Here is a 19,853-nt window from a genome sequence, read left to right as displayed (position 1 = left end):
CTTTTTTCTCTCTCTTTTTTTTTTTAAGGCACTCAAAACCCAACAAAACCCAAACCAGCCAACACCCCCCCCAAAGAAAAATAAAATATATCTTAATTCTGCAGATGAGGAAAATTCCTTTTATTACCTAAAGCTATAACTTACTAGTTTGTGCTGCAAGACTGACCATAGCCATAAGGGGAATGTTGCTGTTAGATGTTACAAGTTTTATTTGGTTTCATGCAACAGTTAGGTAGTTCATAAAAGCAAGCAAGTATTTTATGTCTTAATTACCTAGGTGCATATATGTGGCCACTAACACAACTGAACTAAATTGAACTTTATTTGGGTTCCTGCCTCCACCCTTTTGTCATCAAGGTTCTGAAGATCTTTGGTGTCTCTGCATATGTACCATTGGTGTGTGGGGACAGAAAACTGGGGGAATGACATGAGTGGTGGAACATGGAGGCTGGTCGGGTTTCCTGTATAGACCACAGGCTTGGTCTGGATACTTGACATCTTGGTTGTGCTCTTACGTACAAAGCCCAAATGTGTCTCTGGTTTTAAACTGCGTGAGAAAGACCTGCTCTCAATTAACCATCACATAATGTACCTGTGCACCTCTTTTTTAAATGCAAGTACTGTATAAAAGAAAAATACAGTCCTGCTGTAAATGAAAACCGTATTTTTCTTTTAGTCCAGAATCCAGCCCTCTGAAAAGAGCAACCTCTATCTTTCCTGGTATGCTCCATGATCTGATATAACAGTGCCAGGTGCTATACACATTGGTGCTGGCACAGCCTGGGTTTGGTAAAACTAAAAAAAAAAAACAAACAAAAAACCCAACAGCAATAAACAACCCTGACCTGGGTGGGAGTGGGAAAAGAGGTTGTTTTCCAACAAGCACTAACTTAACCCTTTGTTTTAATGAAAAAACCTTTCTTTTGCTCAGAAGGGGTTTAGTGGCTCATTTGGGCTGAACTGAATTCAGCTGTGGCCTTGAATGGCATGTTGGGAATCCCTGACGTTCAGAGTTCATATGCCCACAGAAGCCTTGTAGCCACAGAAGTGAAACTGCAGCTTCTCCTTTTCTTTCTTACTACTTGAGATTTTTGACAATAAGAATTTTGGAAGAAAGATAGTAAAGGCTCACATGCTTTTCTAAGCAAGAATAATATCTGTCTAGTAGAAACAGGGCATAGAGACTATCATGTGTGTCTTCTGCCACTGCTTATTGGCTTTGGATCTAGGCCATCCTCAGAGGTGACTGTATACTTGGACAGCTGCTCTTGTTGTGGTTACATGTGGTTGCATGAATCCCTTATGGTATAAAATTAGGGACAAACATGATAGGAAGGGTAAAGATGTATCATAATAAATTCTAGACTTCCCAGTTGTCCTTTACAACCAAATCCTTTCATACAGTCCTTGGTAGGAAGCAGAAGCTGCCCACCGCCAAAATAAGAGCAGTTTTAGATGAGGAGACTCCCAAGTGAGGATATAGCGTGAAGGGCTCCATAAGTTTCTGAGTTTTCAGAAACAGTTATTAAAAAATAAACAACAAATACATTGGCATCCAACAACTTAAAAACAAACAAACAAAAAAAAGCCCCCAAACCCACGGCCCACCCTTTTACAGGCTGTTGCCTGAGCAGTTCCATAAAAAGCATTTCTGGCATTTGGTATCTGCACCAGCATTATGTTGTAAAAAATCCCTTGTGCTAGCCAGCTTGCATAAAACATTTGGCTTCTCTCCATGAAGACCTCCACCCACTAACATTCAATAGCACTAACTGGCAGTGTGGTGAAATGTTTTACTTGCATTTTTTTCCTTTGCTGAAATCTCTCACTGACAGTCGAATGGAATAGGCTTTTATTTCAGATTTGAGACCTTGGAGCCAAACATATGTTCAAACTTTCACGTATTTGCTCACTGACTTGGGCATGTCTCTGTGTCTTATTTTCTCACCAAAGAAGAGTCTTTGATACTTCCCTGCCTCCCAGAAGACTGTGGGACCTGCGCCTGCTGTGTTCAAGGCCAACACTCCACAAAAATACTTTACTGTTGGCCTTACATCAGCTTTATAAGACCATTGATGCAGTGTTTGGAGAACAAGTATTGTAGAGTGGAACTTAACCCGAATGAGGGCACAGGCAATTTGTGGCAAGCCCATTTTTTCAGCTGCTACCACCCCAATAAGGCTTTAAGATCAGCCACCAATTTTCTCAGCCTATGTTATCTTCATTTATTCCCTGCTATTCATGCTGAAATCAACATGGTGATGTGCTTGGTTAAATGCATTCACACACAGGTGCTATATAGACACATCAGGTCAGAATCAAGTGGGGGCCAGAGTTAATCTACCTTGAGCCAATTGAGTTGCCGTCATTAATTTTGTACACTCTTCTCTGTGTGCAGGCTAACTTAGCAATTAGCAAATGATGGCGTGGCTTCAAAATGCCAGTCTGGAATTAATCATCTGGGCATGAAGACAAAAGTGGAATACCTTAGTAAGGCAAAAAAATCCTAATGGTTCAAAATCTTTATGGCTCATAAACTGCACAGAGATAAAAAGGTGTCAAGGAAGAGGAGAGGAAGAGATGGTCAGAAGCACATGGCTTGGGCTCATTGATGAATTGGGCTAAATTCTTTGCTGTCAGTAGGGCTGTGCCAATTGGTACCAGCAAAGCAAGAAATTGTGACTGTGCATTGGTGGAAGGAGGCTGTAGTCTTTGTCCTCTTCCCTTTACTTCCCCTCATTTGATTTAGATTAAATTCATTGCCTATAAGTTGTCTTTCTACTCCTGAGCTTCAGTTTTTCATTGTGTTTCTTTTCTTCCCAAGTTCGCCTCTCAATCCCTGGGGGTTCTTGCACTGGGCTAGATCTGCACAGCTCTGGTGGGCAGCTCTGTGGAGTAACACCAAGCACCATTCCTTCTGCCAGGCTCCCTTGTGTTTCCCATGCATCTCTTTTTGCTGCTAGTCATCCCAGGACAGGCTGTCTGCTTTTCTCCTCAGGAAGCTTGGGAATAATTCAGCCAGGAGGCCAGAGGGAGATCAAAGGTCACTTCAGACTTGCAGGCAGAAGGGTTGGTTTGCAGCTTTATTTCTTTCTTTCTTTCTTTTTTTTTTTTTTAATTCAAACTCTGGGTAGCATCATTGAAAGAATTAAAATTCAAATTAAGTTTGTACTTTAATTCTTTTATTTGTGTGTACAGTATTTTTCCTCCCTTAATTGCTGGGATTTTGCAACCTTGAAAGAGGGTTTTTTGTCTTGGGTTGTGGGGATTTTTTTCCTGCCAGGAAAATTTTGATGTTGCAACATGGAAAACACAAGGCTTTGAATACTTGCCCTTTGTTAGAGAAAGAGCTCCTTTAAGGGCTTGCATCTTTATTCTGTTTATTGATGTGTAAGTCTTTCTTCTGAAGGCCCCTCTTCTTTTTCCTTAAAGAAAGGGCAAGAATTCAAGTACTTGGGTTTTCCATGTTATAACATCAGTGTATTTAGTTAGGGCACAGAAGAAGGGCTCATAAAAGCCCCAGTGTTTCCCCATCACATGTTTTTGCCTGAGGAAAGCTCTCATTCCTGCACCAGTGTGGGCAGTGTGGCTGTATCTGGCAAGAAGCAGAAGTATCAGAGTGACCAGGTGAAGCACCTACCTTACCTTCAGCAAAGCATGGCAACCTCATACCTCTTCAGGTTGACTTGGGGTGGGGGAATATGGAATAGAAGCCGTGGCCCCTGCACTCTAACTGCTCATCACCCAGAATACTAATTCCGCAGCTGAAGCAAGTGGCTGATGGGGATGTCCTCTCCCACTGCACTGCTGATGAAGGAAGATGAAGACTGTGGAGATGACTTTCCTTAGCCTGAGACTCATTGGTTAGACTTGTCAATTCAAGTTAAGATTTCCCTTGAGCTTCACTATCAAGGTGCAGAGCAACTGGAGATGGAGTTTCTCTCTGTCCTCACCTTTAGAAGAAGAGCTGCCGTGCCAAGAGGAAAGCAAGGCTAGGAGAAAGAAGCACTATGAATCCAGCTCTCTAAACTGTGGTCCACTGACAGTGCTGCATTCCCACGTCTGCTCTTTGCTCCAGGGACTTTTCCTGTATTTCATAGTAAGAAGTCAAAGAAGCAGAAGATGCCTGGAGTTGCTCCTTTGTGCAGTTTCTCTCCCTGGCACTGTGAACTCAGGTTCCTATCTGTCTACTGACCTATCCAGCCCCTTAATGGCTTACACATGTGCTGGATTTATGTAGCCAGAGGGATTTCATTGGAGCCTGCTTGCAAAAACCGAGTTGTACACATTGTGCTTGCCTTTCCGAGCATGAGATTGAGGTAGGTACTAACAATTGTGTCCTAGACACTGGAAGGCAAGGCACTCCGGGAACCATACTGAGCTGCTCTCAGGTCTGGCTGCAGCATTGTGCAGTTGCTGCTTGGAACGGGCTGCTGATGTCTGATTTGGGCAGTGAAACACAAGGGCTGAAGGATAGAAAATAGGTTTAACCTGCCTGTCTCATTACCTTTGGCCCCTTCGATGCTGTGGATAGTGAAGAAACTCCCATGAGTTGATCTATGCATCTAGCTGCCCAGCAATAAGAAGATAAAGACATAAGAAGAAATGCCTAGGTATGAAAAGAGAGGAGGAACTCATCTGTACAACTAGATCTGAGCTCCCTGAAGGTTCTGAAGGCTGTGTTTGAATCTGTACTGAATCTAGCCTAGGCTCTAGAAAAAACAATGCTGTGACTTAGGTTTCATAGTATGCCTCTGCCCTTGGCTTAGATTTACATGCCTGTGTTTCTGGATGGGCACGCAGCACTCTCACTTGCAGAGATATTTTGCCACATGAAATACCTGTAAACACCCAAGTGCCTCTATTTTGGGCTACAAATTCCTGTGTATTCCTGGGCTTCTGTCTCTGCTCAGAAGTGCTCTCTAAACAGCCACACTCTTGCATAACCCATCGGGATTCACAGGGAAGAAGTGTGGAGAACTGTAAGGGGGCAGGATTCAATTAGCAAGGAATTCATCACAACAGTTGGGGTTACATCCACTGAAAAGCAGAAAAGGCCATCTCTTCGCTCAGCAGCCTCTTACCTGCAAAGCATGAGGCCTCCCTGCTGGGCTTTCACAGCTTAATTGCTCTTAGTTTAGTCTCCAGCTGATTATGTGATAGCTCTGTAAAATGGCTTTGCCCTCTCTGGATGATGTCTGTTCCTACACCAGACATAATCCTTGGCTTCTCTCTCCTCAGTCTTTATCCAAATGCGTTCGTTAACGCTGTTCCTTCGTTCTTTCTCGGTCAAGTTTGTGGGAACTTCACCAAGTTTGCTGCTGGAAGTCCCTGATCATGAGCTGTGCAGCCTATGAATCTGATTTCAGTTCTTGGAAGAATGAGGTAGGGGAAACCTGCTGTGCTCTGGTCCAGTCTTATTTCCACACTGGCTTTTATGTGCAGCCAGTGGGGCAACTGCCAGTAAGAGCCAACTGCTGTTTTAAAGTGTACCAGGGGAAAAGAGAGCTCATAGTACTTCTCTGTTCATTATTATTTATGTGTTTTCTGGCATCCTGTCTGCAGAAACGGGTATTTTAAAACAAGGGAAATGCTGGCTAACATTGTAAATATCCTCACCCCTTTGAGAACCCAGTCAAATCACCCTCCCAAGGTTTCTCCTCGCTACTTTCCCATTTTTGTAAGAGTCTTCTTGAAGCTTTTATGCCACAGGATTATTCCAGAAGCAAAGCCACTTGCATCCTGCCTTTTTTTGCTGCTGATGCTTTCCAGAATGTGGTCCCATCCTGCCTACAAAGGATCCAGATCGCACTGTCTTCTCTGTTTCCAATTCATGTAGCACAGAAGTGTTAGGATATGGGATTGTCTTTATGAAGAGCACATTTAAAGTTAAAAAAAAAAGATTTTCTCTCACCAACTATGTGATGTTTGTGTGAATAGCCCATCTGAGATTAACCTTAACATTCACTGCTGCATGTCTTTCACTTGCATTTTCAACATGCCATTTTAAATGCTGCCTGGACTTGCTTGCCTTTCTACAAATGCTGCAAGTGAATTCCCTTTAAATAGCAGCTGCTGACACTGCAGCTCTGCCTGAGTTTAGCATGATGCCATGGCCAAGATCCAGGCAAGATAGGAGTGGTAGGAGCGCAGCCCCATTCTGTCTCTTGGGTATCCCCACCGCTTTCCCCCAGGACTAGTCCCCTGCCCTCTCACAGGGGATGCAAAGCTTTGGAGGGGCATCAGCTTTGGGATAGGTTGATAGGTGCAAAAGCAGAGCTGGATGCTCCACATGTGTTTCCTTTGAGGTTTGAAAATGTGCCAGAGCAAGGGGAAGTCTCTAAGCAAATTATCATGCAGGATGTGGCACATCCATCTCCACCTTCCTGCCCACAGCTTGTGCTTGGGTACCTATAGTGTCTCAGGGGGAGGGAGGGCAGCAGAGCCCAGCCCCTGCGAGAAGCTGTCCTACTCCACCGCAAGTAGGGTGTGTGTGTTGGAGGGGAAGCCTGCATGTTTGTGTGTGTGTTGGTTGTCAGCTCTCAGCCCTGCCCTGACATCACATCCAGCTGGTGCAGGAGTCAGATGAGGGCAGCCCAGCCTCTCCTTAAAGGTTGGGTGAGTAGGAAGGATTTCCTCTTCCATCCTAGCCACACTGTCCTGGCCTTATTCCATGGTAGCAGTTCTGCCCAGGGCATAGAAATTCACCAGTGCATGGAGTGTCTTTGGGTTATTTTTCTGTTTTCTTTTTTGTATAGTCCTTAAGAATAGCCTGGATGCCTTTGAGCTGAGGGCCTTGTTTCCTAGATTTAGAGGGGAGAAGCACGATGAAACGATAAAAAGCTATGAAAAGACACCCATGACTTTCCAGCAAGCTCTAGTTATTTGTCAAACAAGCCTAAATCTCGGTGTCTCTGGAAGACTCTAGAAGCAATTTTCACTTTAAGGGCTCATGGAAACAGACATTCAAGACCAGCTAAGGCAGGCAAATGAAGCTAAAGGCTTTAAGGGCCTGCTATCACCAAATAAGGTCTCTAGGTCCTACAGCATAGCTGCCTTTCCTGCAGACATATGGTGAAAGTGTGTGGGCTGGCTTGTGGGGTGCACTGTGACATGCAGCATGTCCATCTGTGGTCACCCATGATGGTTCAGCAAGTAACACCATCAGTAAAGTGGGCTTTATCCTGGCCCCATCTGGAAATTGGCGCAGGCTGAGTACTTACCCCTACAGGAGCATCTTGCTGGGACTGTGGGCCTGCTCAGACTAGAAAAACCTGTATCAAGCTTTGCTGCTCTGTCAGCAGTATGCTCCTGCCACAGTCTCCATCCACCAGTGCCCTGGGCTTTCCCCATCACTTGTGGGCAGCAGGTGCTTACGATACGGCTCCACAGTGGAGGTGGAAGCAGTTTTCCCACCCAGCCCAGTTGACTGGAATGTGAAAATGTTCCCAGTTGTTATGAAAGTCCTGTGTTTGTCTCTAGGATACAGCAATGCATTAGGAATATTATTTCTGAGCAGCTGATGCACTTTGAGCTCACACCATGTTTGTACTGGCATAGCATAAACTGATGAACTCCCCGTGTTCATCCTCTTGTTCAGCCCTCCTCAAGTCTTGCTCTTAAAGCATGTGATAATGTAGAAGTAATATCCAGGTACCAAGAAAAGGAAAATGCTTGTAGCTATTATTCTGGGTTTTCTCCCAGCTCTGTTTCACCATGCAGCTTGTAGATTGTCCCTGACATTTCAATTGGCATTTACTTACTCTTCTAGTCTTGGGTTTTTCCATGAGGGGAACAGCGAAAGCTGGGAGAGGGAATAATGGAGGGCTGTGAATAACTTTGAGCCATATCTTGCCAGAGAAGTAACTCCCCAGGTTCAGTGGTCAGTATTTTGTACTGGAAAAGGAAAGTAAAATCCAGGTAGCCTTCTTCCCATCCATCCGCTCCCACTATAGGCACACAGTGATGGGTGGGATCTGGGAGTGCTTTTTGTTTTGTAACAAGAAACCACCTTGTCCATCCAATTTCTTATCACCAAATCTTGCAGCCTTTGAGAGGACCAAGCCCAGTGGAGTCAGAAAAGCCATGTAGGACACAGCAGTGACAGCAGCTGCAGGACCTCACAGTACCTGAAACCCTTTGTTTCTTCCATCCTAGTTCTGGATACTGCAGGCCAAGAGGAGTTCAGCGCAATGCGAGAGCAGTACATGAGGACCGGAGATGGTTTTCTTATAGTCTACTCAGTGACGGACAAGGCCAGCTTCGAGCATGTGGACCGGTTCCACCAGCTGATCCTCAGAGTCAAGGACAGGTGGGTGCTGTGAAGACAGGTGCTGCCTGAGCCCGTTTCTGCTGCTGGAGACTGTACCACTGGGGACGTTGCAGGTCTCATCCTGCCTTTTGTCTTCTGGGTGTCCCGCGGCAAATCCTTGTGTATGGGTTTGTGCACCTACATATGAGCAATAAGAAGTGGTTTACCTCTTCCAATAAGCATATAGTGCTTTCAGCATGGAAAAGTTCAGTAGTGTTAGGATAGAGTCTTAATGCTAGGTCTGGAAGGGGGGAATTCCTACCAGAGTGGTGTGACAGAGCAGTGTGAGAAAGGCAGATCAGACAGCTTTGAAGGTAACCAGTTTGGCTCTGAAGAGGGGAGAAAGGATGCTTTGTGCAGAGTGCAGGCACTTTGGGAACACCAGCAGGGGGTCAGTAAGCATTTAGGCCTAATCATGTTGTGTGTTCTGGCAGCATCCTCCTTTCACTGGTTTCAGTTTGTGCCAAACGTACCTTATAAGGTCCTGCATGATTTGAGGCTGCGAACAAGTGTCTTGAAAGGGAAAATGCCCCATGTGGGAAAGAACTTAGAAGGGGTGTAATGCAGTTAAAGCATTGTGCTCTGCAGCAACCATTTTTAGTGAATAAAGCGTCTCTGTGTGACTGAGGAGTAAGTAAAAAAGGTTGCCTGCTCCCCTCCTTTTGCGTGCATGGGAGAGGGTAGCAATGAGAGTTTAATCATGGTAAGCAAATGCATCCTGATAGAGAGAGGGTAAGCTGCCAGTTTATCTCAGAGATAACTCCCTCTTCCCACCCTGGTTCAAGAGGTGATGAACCCATCCTCACTGGGTGGGGTGCAAATTAAGCCCTTATACATCTGCAGCTTTGAAACACTTAGTTTTTCCATTCATAATGGCTTTTAATTATGTAAGTCATCAAGAAAAGCCACCAGAGGGTTCAGGCCTCATTGCTGGCTTCCTTTCACAGCTCTGAATAACTTCCCCACAGGAAGGGTGTACTCCTATCATGTGAGGGTCACAGCTGACAGCTCTTCCAGTAAAGCATCCAGAGTGGAGCCCACAAGAGTGAAAAGAAAACACATCCCTTTGATTTCATCTAAATGAAGAAAAATGTCAGTCAGTCAGTCAGCCTCCCAGATCATGACAGTCTTTTCTTCGCTGCCGGCTCAGCTTGAGGCAAATTAAATCTGTTTCTAAAACCTAAAGAAGATAGGACAGCGTTTCCTGTAACCTGCCCCAAACTGATGTCAGTTTTATCTAATTTAACTTTGTGAAAATAAGATGCGGTATGCATTGTTTTGCTCTGAACTGAAACTTTTACCCCTGCATATGCTGTGCAAACACCACAGCCAGTGTGTGAGAAGCAGGAAGTGAAACAGGCTGGTGAGGTTGTTTGTGTTTCCCTGCTCAGCGCCACAGAAGTGCAGAGCATGAGGAGCTTAACATTTCATACAAAACCTGAGCTCACTCAGCAAATCACAGCAGCAGGAGCAGTGTGAGTAAAAGAACCTTCTTGCCAGACCTGTGGGTAGCTGGGAGCAGAGCATCGCTCTGGTTTTCAAGCTAACAGTCAGTTTTGGCACATTAAAATCTGAAGGAATTGCAGGCTGCTGTGTTAGCAGAGCTGTACAAAGCCTTCCTCGTGTTTATTTCCAAAACCTTCATTACAGCAAAACTTTCTAATAGTTTTGTCCAACTAGCAATTGTACATCTTGCAACAGGGAACAAAATCCCCATAGAGTTTTATGCCTGATGTAAACAAGGCAAATCAGATACTGTCCAAATGTAATCCATTTCTTATCAATGTGCTGCAAGCCAAAAGGGAATCAAATAATCCAGACAAGCAAGTGCTTTGCTCCAGCATGATCAGAGTCAAGATATATCAATGCTTAGGCATTAAAATTAAATCAAAGCCACATTAGCAGAACGAAAAACTTGTAAGACTCATTTAAAATGCAGAATGCAGTACAGTGTTTTTCTAGCCAGAGCAATGAGGCGATGTGCCAGGGAGAAGATGAAGCCCTTATCATCTCGATGAAAAATGACACAGAAACGCTGTTTGAAAATCCAGTTATTCAGAGAAGTGTTTTATGCAGAAATGAGTACAGCCAGCTGCTCCCTACCCCACTAAAATCAGCTCTGTTACAGCAGAGAACACTGGAATCATTTGGGGAGGGTGTTAAAGTTAAATATAAGAAACTAATACTGCAGTAACTGTCAATTATCAGAAGGAACCTCCTCCCTCCTAGCAGTGGGTAAAGGCTCTGAAGCACAACTTTGCTCTCTGTGGCATGCAGCCAAAGGAATCACGGAATCATAGAACAGTTTGGGTTGGAAGGAACTTTAGCAGTCATCTAGTTCCAGCAGCCCTGCCATGGGCAGGGACACCTTCCACTAGATCAGGTTGCTCAAAGCCCTGTCCAACCTGGCCTTGAATCCTTGAGCCAGGAGAGGCTCCAGTGTGAGTGGTGGGGTGGGCAATGCTGCACTGCCAGGACCTCCCATGGCATGAGATGCCTTGGTTCTGTTTAATCACTGGAGCTATGGGGGTTTCTGCCAGGTGAGAGCCTGACCCACCCTCATTAAGGGAGCCTCACACTGGACAAGCTGTGGTTAGATGGGTCTCTTCTCAGGTGGTAGCTGAATACAGCCACTTATATGGCTAGTAAAATTAGTACTGAGCATTATTACAGAGGTAGATGGTTATGGTAGAAAAGGATGTTGTTCGTCGTGGTTTTGCTCTGGGATTAGAAGAAGATGGTAGGTAATAGCATCTGGAAGCTTAGTGAGACTAAGCTGGTTCCCTCCAGCCTCCTTCCAGCTACCACTACCAGTCTTTCAATTTTTCTTGGGGTAACAGCTGATGGGGGGGGCATCCCTTCTACCCCATTTGATGCCTCCCTAAACTCCAGCTATCAGTGTACGTCTTTTCTCCCCCAATGGTGGCTTTCAGTGGGTGACCAGGACATGAACTGACATCAGTTCCACCACATACCTTGTTACCTTGTAATGTGGAGCAGCTTCCAAGATACGTAGTTACTGAGATGCCTGTACTAAGAATCCTGATCTCCTGTTCAAGAGGTGCCTTTATGTCTCGGTTCATTTCCTGACTAATTCTGTAGTTCTTTCTTCATCAAATTGGATCTTCAGGCTTAGTTATTATCAGGCATTGCAAAAACAATGACACAAAGTCCCTGAAGTGCTTGCAAATAACGATGAATGTGTACATGCATGGAACTTGAGAAGTGAATTTTTACAATATGAACATATGTGTAGCACAGTCTGGGGGCTGAACTGTGTTCATTTGGTCTGTTACATGTGTCGTATGGCTATAGCTGAGAATGTTAGATGATGTCAACATCAGAAAGTGAAACTTACGCTCAGCACTTTTTATTGTAGTCTGCTAATAATTGGGTGGTGGTTTTGATTTTTTTCCAGAGAGTCCTTTCCAATGATTTTGGTGGCGAACAAAGTTGATCTAATGCATTTGCGGAAAATTACAAGAGAACAGGGAAGAGAAATGGCAACAAAACATAATGTAAGTTTGCAGGATTGTTTAATTGGTTGTTCTAAGTCCCATTACAGGCATTCAGAATTGAATTCTCAGCTCATTTGGAGCAGAATTAAAATATTTCTCTTACAATTTAACATTTGCAATTACATTTTTGACTACTACAGCGTAGTAGCTATGCAGTAGTGTGCAGTTGCCTTTCATCCGGGCCAGTTCATCGCTGAAGCTAGGAGCTCTGCTGAGCACTGGGCTCTAGCAACACTGTGGCCATCACAAATCCATTTGTACAAAGTGTCTGCAAGCCATGAGAAATGTGGAATATTCAAAATGAGGGAAGAAAGTGCTCTCTTCTGGAGTGAAAAGGTGGAGTCAGACATTAGGAAGTATACCCAGGTGTCTGTAGGAAGTGAGCTTGTTAAAGATAATGAAGTTACAAGGTTGTTAAGCCTACATAAATATGGCCCACCATATTAGCTCTGCATTATTCATGCTGTAGTTTAGCCAGAGAAATTGGTCTTAGATGGATGTAGATCACACCCTACTCTACTAATCACCTCTAAATGCCAGCAGTCCTGAACACCCAGAGGGAGACAACTCCCTAGGAGGAAGCGAATGGAAAAGGCAAACAAGACTGAGACCTCTTGGCAGCTTGCTATGCCTAAATGGCAAGCTGTTCAGTGTTTCTAAACAAGCCACAATGGGAGTTTGGCAGGGCAGGTTCACTCTCTCCCCTCCCCAAGGAAGCTCATTTCTGTAGGATCCAGGTCACCTAAACTGTAGCATAACATGTTGCACCCATCTGTATGTGCATGCTTTGGAAAAGGCTGTGTACGAAAATACCTTATCAGAGGCAGCTTTATAAATCAGCCAGCATGCTGGACAGGCGCTCCAGGAGGCCCCATCTGGCTGTCAGACTTTGAAGGAGAAGATCATTTTACACTGAAGGGGAATTGTAGTCATGAAATATTCATGCAGTAGTCCTAATAAAAATGTGGCAAGCAAGAATTTTGGCAAGTGCTCGTCTTTCAACAACCTTCGGCCATTTTCATGTCTGCAAGCACAGATTAGGGGGAGAGAACATCTGACAACATGAAACCTAAGAGTATTATAAACCCAGAGCTCTGATAGCAGCTGGTTTGCCTGGTGCTTATTCTGAACCTTTTGTTGAGCACTCATTGACCTTGCTGTGATCGTGAAGGTGTTGATAGCAGTGCCATGACAACACTGTTTACCTGTATTTCCCTGGTCTCTTAGGCACCCAATTACTCCAGCCTTTAGGGTTTTTCATCTTGAAACTGGTTTGCTACCAACATGCAGGCTGTTACTAATTTCTTCTGTGATATGCTTCTCTCCTCCAGATTCCCTATATAGAAACTAGTGCCAAGGACCCACCTCTAAATGTTGACAAGGCCTTCCACGACCTTGTGAGGGTAATAAGGTAAGCTGCAATCTCTTCACCTGCTTACTGCCTGGGGATGGAACATGCAGAGAGCCAGGAGCCAGCTTCTGGGATCATGTGGTTTGGTTGGGGCTGAGAGACTTCTGGGGTTTATTAAACTTTCTTGTCCTGTATCTGCATAGGCATGTTACTAGCTCTTAGTTACCCTTGCAGGACATCAGTACTAGGCAGGTTGAGAACTAGCTGTGGCCATGATGAAACTATATTATTCAATGAGCAGTGCAAAGCCTACTGTAATGATCAGCTTTAAAAGGCTGGCATTAAAAGCTCTCAACCAGTAATTTGGGTTTTCCTCTTTTTCCTCTCAGGGTCTCATGTTGCCAGAGGTTAAAGGGGACTGGCAAAAAAATTCTACAATAGTCTAATGCTGTAGGTGACTTGTAACATTTTTTGCTCACTAAATGGAAAAAATTAAGCAGCTTTGTGTGAGAAGCAGCATGACCTAATGGCTACGCCACAGGTTTCCTCCTCAGACTGCAGAGACTTGTTCCCAGTTTTGGCATGGGATGCCTTTTCTTGCTTTGGCAAACGCCTGCTCTCTGGGCGAACCCCTGCTCTGGCTGCCGGCAGGGAGGGACTGCTTTCCAGAATGCTGGCTGCCCTGCAGGAAAAGAGCTGTATGCACATCTTGGCGTCTCGGCTGATAGCCTCAAATCTCTCTGAGATTTGTTTTTCTGGCACCAGATTTTTCTGGGCCATCATTTTTCATGTTTTGGGAGGGTGCTGAGCTGAAATCATGCTCTTCCCCACCATGCAGTCAAAGTGCCTCTCTCGGCAATTAAACCATGAGGCATTTATTCACAGTGTATTTGTACTTGTGAATATCTTAGCACAGACTCGAGTCAGCCTCCATCAAAAACAGATGGTACTGCCCACTCTTCCCACATGTCTCAAAAGCAGGGGGCAGAAAGTCTTCGGAGAATACAGAGCTGAGCTGGAAATGTCCCAAACTATTTCCCAACTGTTCTGTAACTCAGCATTGGCTGGCTAGATATTACTTTTGTGTTACAGTGAGCTCTTGCCACCATCTATTCCACTCTGGGGGGAAAAAAACATAGCCAAAATAAGATGGTGAGGCTCTGTTTGCTATCTCTACATAACACATCTCCAGACAGTCTGAAAGAAGTTCTGTAATAACACATCACTAAATTCAAGTCCTGAAATTGCACTTCATAATTTCAAAAATGGGTGATGCACCCTGTTCCCTGAGTAGTCACCATGAAAGTCACTGCCAGCCAGATAAAACTCTCCATAGCTTTAGAGACACCAGAGATGTTCACAACAGCTGGAACTCTGGTTAAGTCAGAGAAGAGGGGTGCCATGTGATTTAGTCAGTCATTTGCCACAAAACAGCTTCACTTAGTCTTTGGACATTGCAGACTGTCCTCAGCCATCAGATGCCATCACCTACCAAGTATTGCTTTTCTGTTTTTAAGTAGTTTTTCCAAATATCATGTAGATTTACAGCTCCCTAATAACTGTGGCATTCCTGGAGTGCTTTGCAAATGTAGAGGCCCCTCAGAGCCCATGTGCATTTGCAAGGTGAGGACACTCACTCAGAGTTGGCACTGTTCATGCTCCTTGCACTTGACTGATTCCCAGTTTATTTAGCTTTGTGCAGGAAACCCTTGTTTAGAGGTAGTCCAGAAAGGAGGAGGGTGATAGAGTTCACCCAATAGATCTTTTAGATGTCCGGATACACCTTTTATGCTGCAGCAGTGCATACAGACGGACTGTCACAGCAAAGATCTTGATCAGGCGTGGGATGTGGTTTTCTGGATCTCTAAAATGGTTCCAGAACATTGTGAACAGCTTGTGGCTGCTTATTTGAGCTTTAAAGTTTTATGATTTTCATGCCTCCAGCCTCCATACTCACTGAAAAAAAAATCTTACTAATCAAAGCTGAATTTTTCAGGTGGTTGCAAACATTTGAGAGCTGAAGCAGTAAGAAAAACGCCAGCTAAAGCCATAATGATTTGTCCCTCAGCTATGTCTCATCCTGGTCTGGATAACTTGTTTTAGACACTCAGTTTAGTGTCCGGCATATAACATAGCAAAGAGGCTGGTTTTGAACTATGTAAACTCTCAGGTTGGTGGTTCAGACACTGTTTGATCTATGGAAGATGCCAGTGCTTTCAGCTGCCTGTTTTGGGTGGTTGTGACTTCAGACAGCCAGGGATATCTTTCAGGGCTCAGCTCCTCCTCCATGCTCTGGTGTTCTTCACAACTTTCACAGGAGGCCAGAGCCCCTTTGGCAGCAGATTCTGTTTGTTCATTATTATTTTTTAGCTGCCCCTCCATAACCAAGACCACAGCAGTGCAGCTGGCTAAGGGCAATGCTGGCTGAAAGCAAATCTTTCCAGGAGGGTTTATTTCTCTGTGCACTCTGTATCTCTTTCATCTTCTTCCCTAATGAGCACTAGCAGCAGTGTGATGGATGATGTTGCTGTTTCCCAGAGCAGCCCCCTGGCAGGGGAGGAGGCAGCAGTTCACCCAGGGCAACCAGAGGCATAGTGTCATGGTAGGACATACATCCCCGCCATTAGCCTTAATGTTTCTTTATGGCTTCTTTTCTCTTTCCTTAAAAATTCAGGCAGTTGTCTTGTTCCCTGTATAGCATGAAAAGCCACATGGTGATGGAAGGGTATATGGAGATATACATGTGCATGCCAAGATGCCATTCTGCTGGCTGCTGAGGGCTCAGGATGCTGATGTCTGAGACAGCCTTGTGTCTCATCTGCTTATTTTCCTGTCTGTCTCCCAAAACAGGCAACAGATCCCTGAGAAAAGCCAGAAGAAGAAGAAAAAGACCAAATGGCGAGGGGACAGAGCCACGGGCTCCCACAGACTCCAGTGCGTGATTTTGTGACGGGACCGCCTGGGAGTGCCTTGGATGCCTCCCTCCTCCCCCCAGGCCCACCACCAACCCAGGCGAGGAGCAGCAGTGTGATGCCCACATGGCCCCCCAAGCTCCCCACAGTGGCTTGGACTTGGAGGAGGTGGCTCGATGGGATCTGCGCCCCCGCAGAGGGGACTACGCATCGGGGCTGGCGTGGGAGCTGTGCAAATGGGAGGCGGAAGGGATCAGCAGGACCTTGACTCTCAAACATCCCCAGCGCCTTCCAGGGGCCTCCATGATGTTTATTTAAAAAAGAAAAAAAGGGAGGGAAAAAAAAAAGGAAGAAGGAAAAAAGAAAAAGAAGTGTTGGTTTTATCTGCAAACATTTCTCCTTGTGACCCATTTCTGAACAGCCATGAATAGCCCCCCTGTTTGGTACAGTCATCTGTGTATGTGTGGGGGAAGGGAAAGGGCTTTTCTTTCTCTAATTTTTTTTTCGTCCTCTTCTCCTTTTTTGCTGTTTGCTCAGTGAGTGTTGGGTTGCAAAGAAACACAGCCGGGGTTAGATTTTTTGCACTGAACTCTCTTTTAGACGGCAGTGCCAAAACACGACTTCATATGAAAGTGCATAGATTTGGAGGAAGAAAATTAATTCCAGCTGCTCTGTGTGCTCCAGACATTGTGTCAGACTCTGGAGGGCAGCCAGCTCACAGACCGTAAACTCCAGCTTAGGAAAGGAGGTTTGGGCTTGGATTATATTTTTTTTCTTACCCTTTGTCAAGAGATTTCGTTTCTGTTTTGTAATTTGGGGCATGTCAAAGTTAAGACATTTTGCTAACCTGGAAGTATTTAAATTAATTTACAAATGGAAGGATATGTCATCTCTAAGGGGAGGGAGAAGAGGAAGCAAAACCTGAACTGAATTTGTTATCTGAGTGTTGAATTTCTCCCTCACAAATGTGTGTAAAGTGGTGCAATCTAAATCCCTCTTTATTATTCCTTAACCTTTCCCTGTAAAGCCACTTTTGGGCAGATGAATTGTTTTGCTTTTCCTAGGCTCATCTTGCACACACAGAGAAATCTGTTTATGGGCTTTGGCTCAATGTTTCTTTATTTCTTCTTTTCCCTCTCACTGAGAGTTAGTGATGTGAAAGGAAGAGGTGTTCTGGAAATTATTCAAGTGGGAGGTGTCTCTTCATAAGTTTGCTATATCTAAAATGTCTCCCTGAAAACAGTGAAGGTTAAGTATCTTTATGGCCTATGAAAAGGCAAGGCAAAAAACCTGCAGCCATTCAGGCTACCATCTGTGGCATCAGAAATACAGTTGTGCACATCCTGGAAGGGCCACATTGTCTTTCACACCTCTCCTGGCACTGAGAATTGTGGTGGCAAATTTTTCTCTAATTTAATGGATTGTCATCTGCTGGACTGAAGCTGTTGGCTCCATTCACAGGGTCATCAAGCTCCTTTAAAAGTAACAACTTGCTTTTCATCAGTTTAAATCTTGTTTAGATATGCTTTATGGGCATGACTTAAAATATCGGTAAAGTATGAATGCCTGAGATTTATGTGTCTGATTGAGAAAACCCTGGTGTTGGAAACTGAAGATCCGTTCAAGATGGTGGATCATCACAGACTAAGTTATTTATTGTTTGTCTTTGCAACCTGTTCACCACTTGTTTCTTGACTCTTTGCCAGGCCACCTTTTGAAATGGGAGTTGGCTGCTGATTATTTTTCAGGTGAGTGAGGCTAATGAAAACATTTTCCAAATTGTCCAGTCTTCATCGTGGCCAGAAGATGGCAAATGTTTGCAGCTGGCTCAGCAAGCTGCTTACTGTAATGCTGACTTCACTGCCTCCATCTCCTTTTGTGTGATGACAGATGCTGGGAATGGATTAAGGAGGGGGACAGTGGAAAGAAGCATCTTCCATGGACTCTTACATTGGATGTGGGCCAAATGCTTCAGTAAAGTTGCAACACCCTGTGTCAACTGAGATCTGACTGCAGACCATTACAGCATTTCTCCCAGTCGGCTGAACTGTGATGACCAAAACCATTAGGGTCAAATCTTGGCTCTTGGTACTTGCTACAATCTTCTGGGGGTAAATAGCTCCCTGTAGGCATCTTATTTGTTCTGCCTTGAAACCATCTAGTAAATCAGAAGGTGTCTGATATTTGCAACCAACCCAATTTGCTGTAACCCCCGTTACCACTTTCCTACCTGAATCCCTGTCTAGCCAGATTACTGGCTTAATTTCTTTAATTACACACAAAAATTCTATGGGATCCGCCACACAAGATGATGGCATGTTAATACCCCCCATAGAGACCTTCCACTTAAAAATAACCTGATTTCTACTGAAGCCCCTCATTATTTTAATCTAAACCCTTGGGAATACTTGCCCAAAAACAGAATGTGTGTATCTTGAGTCACATCTGCTGGGTACTCAGCATGGCATGTGAGAAATTATCTGCTGTTTCTGAAATATCTTAATTGTTTCTTCAGTTTTGTCAGCAACTAACAGCTATTACAGAATAATGGGGAGGAGAGGAAAGGAGCAGACCAGCAACCGAAAGGATAGATAGTAAAGGCAAATGGGGAAGGTTTGACCATTTTCTTCTATGTTCACCAATGTGTTTATAGCAAAGAGTGTTTTCCAACAGGGATCACACCTCTAACAAGTCTAGGGTGCTCAAAATAGTGAGGCGTACAAAGCCGACTGCCATCTAACTCACCCGTTCGTATTCAGAGCTGTTAGGAAACCGAGAGCACCTTCCCTGCTGTATACAGCACCTAGACCTGGGTTGTGAGACACCCACCCACCAGCTGGTGATTCTTACACTAAGGAAAGCACCAACCATGCTGGTGGATGGCTTATTCTGTGGAGCATCCAGTGGACAGGGACTTCCTTGTTGTGGTAAGAGACAGTTTGGTGAAGCATCCTGTAAGGCAGCAGCTGGCACTCACTTTCCAAAGAGCTGATGGTCCAAGTGACCTAATATCTTCAGCCCCTGGGTAACTCTGCATTTGCTCGTCTCAGAGCAATCTTGTTCCTCTTCTACTAAACAAGAGTTTAGGAGGTAGAGCTGGCCATACCCTTAGCTTGGTTTCAATATACACTTTCAAACAAAATGAAAAGAGGGGTAAAACCTGACAGATTTTCTTGTATTTGATAACTAAATGGCCTACTTTTTTAATTTTAAACTATGAGTAATATTTGTAAAACAGAAAAAAAAATTAAGCTACACAAGTTTTTGTTTTGTAAAGGTGTAACCACTTTCCCAACCTGGGATCTCCTCCCATCTGTACCATGGCCTTCAGGTAAATCATGTTGCTGTTTCCTCCCTCAGGTACTTCTGCCTATAACACAGACACTGCCTTGTTTTCTTACCAGCTTTTGAGATGTATGGTGTATATTGTGCAAGTAAATTAATTTGTCTGTCTACCTTTGTCTCACATTTAGGGAAAAGGGGGTGGGAAGGAAGAGAAGGAAAAGTACCTGGCTAAAATAAGTAAGTTTTCCTCTATCATAAGCAGAGGCTTTAATTGTCCCTCTCTGCCTGCAATTCTAAATGGAACAAAAGGCTGATAATAATAAAACCAAAGGAACAAACCTCACCTGTGCAGGCCTGCAGGAGGTGGGCTCCCTACAAACCTGCTTTCTTGGCTGTCTCAGGCCACTGGCAAAGCTGCTCAATGAGAGCTTGGGTACATCTGAGTAAACCATGTCCGGAGGATGCTGATCAGCAGA

The 19,853-nt window shown here is 44.5% G+C and overlaps 1 protein-coding gene across 5 annotated transcripts in view; it reads left to right on the top strand.

The window, feature by feature from the left end:
* The window catches only part of MRAS (muscle RAS oncogene homolog), a 40,790-nt gene extending 21,245 nt beyond the window's left edge, over nucleotides 1-19,545 (top strand). For 4 of the 5 annotated variants that reach the window (XM_005153816.3, XM_031053270.2, XM_031053271.2 and 1 more), the window contains 4 exons: nucleotides 8,158-8,311; nucleotides 11,730-11,829; nucleotides 13,161-13,240; nucleotides 16,031-19,545. In XM_005153816.3, the coding sequence (XP_005153873.1) occupies nucleotides 8,158-8,311; nucleotides 11,730-11,829; nucleotides 13,161-13,240; nucleotides 16,031-16,130 (434 nt within the window). In that variant the 3' untranslated portion in view covers nucleotides 16,131-19,545. The remainder of the gene's footprint in view (nucleotides 1-8,157; nucleotides 8,312-11,729; nucleotides 11,830-13,160; nucleotides 13,241-16,030) is intronic. The other variant, XR_004549570.1, reaches the window with a different exon arrangement.
* Nucleotides 19,546-19,853: the final 308 nt, after the last annotated feature.

This window comes from Melopsittacus undulatus, chromosome 4, assembly GCF_012275295.1.
Source record: "Melopsittacus undulatus isolate bMelUnd1 chromosome 4, bMelUnd1.mat.Z, whole genome shotgun sequence".
In the NCBI taxonomy this organism is placed as follows: domain Eukaryota; kingdom Metazoa; phylum Chordata; class Aves; order Psittaciformes; family Psittaculidae; genus Melopsittacus; species Melopsittacus undulatus.
Note: the sequence above shows the minus strand (reverse complement) of the source record. Positions and strands in the feature narration are given on the sequence as shown.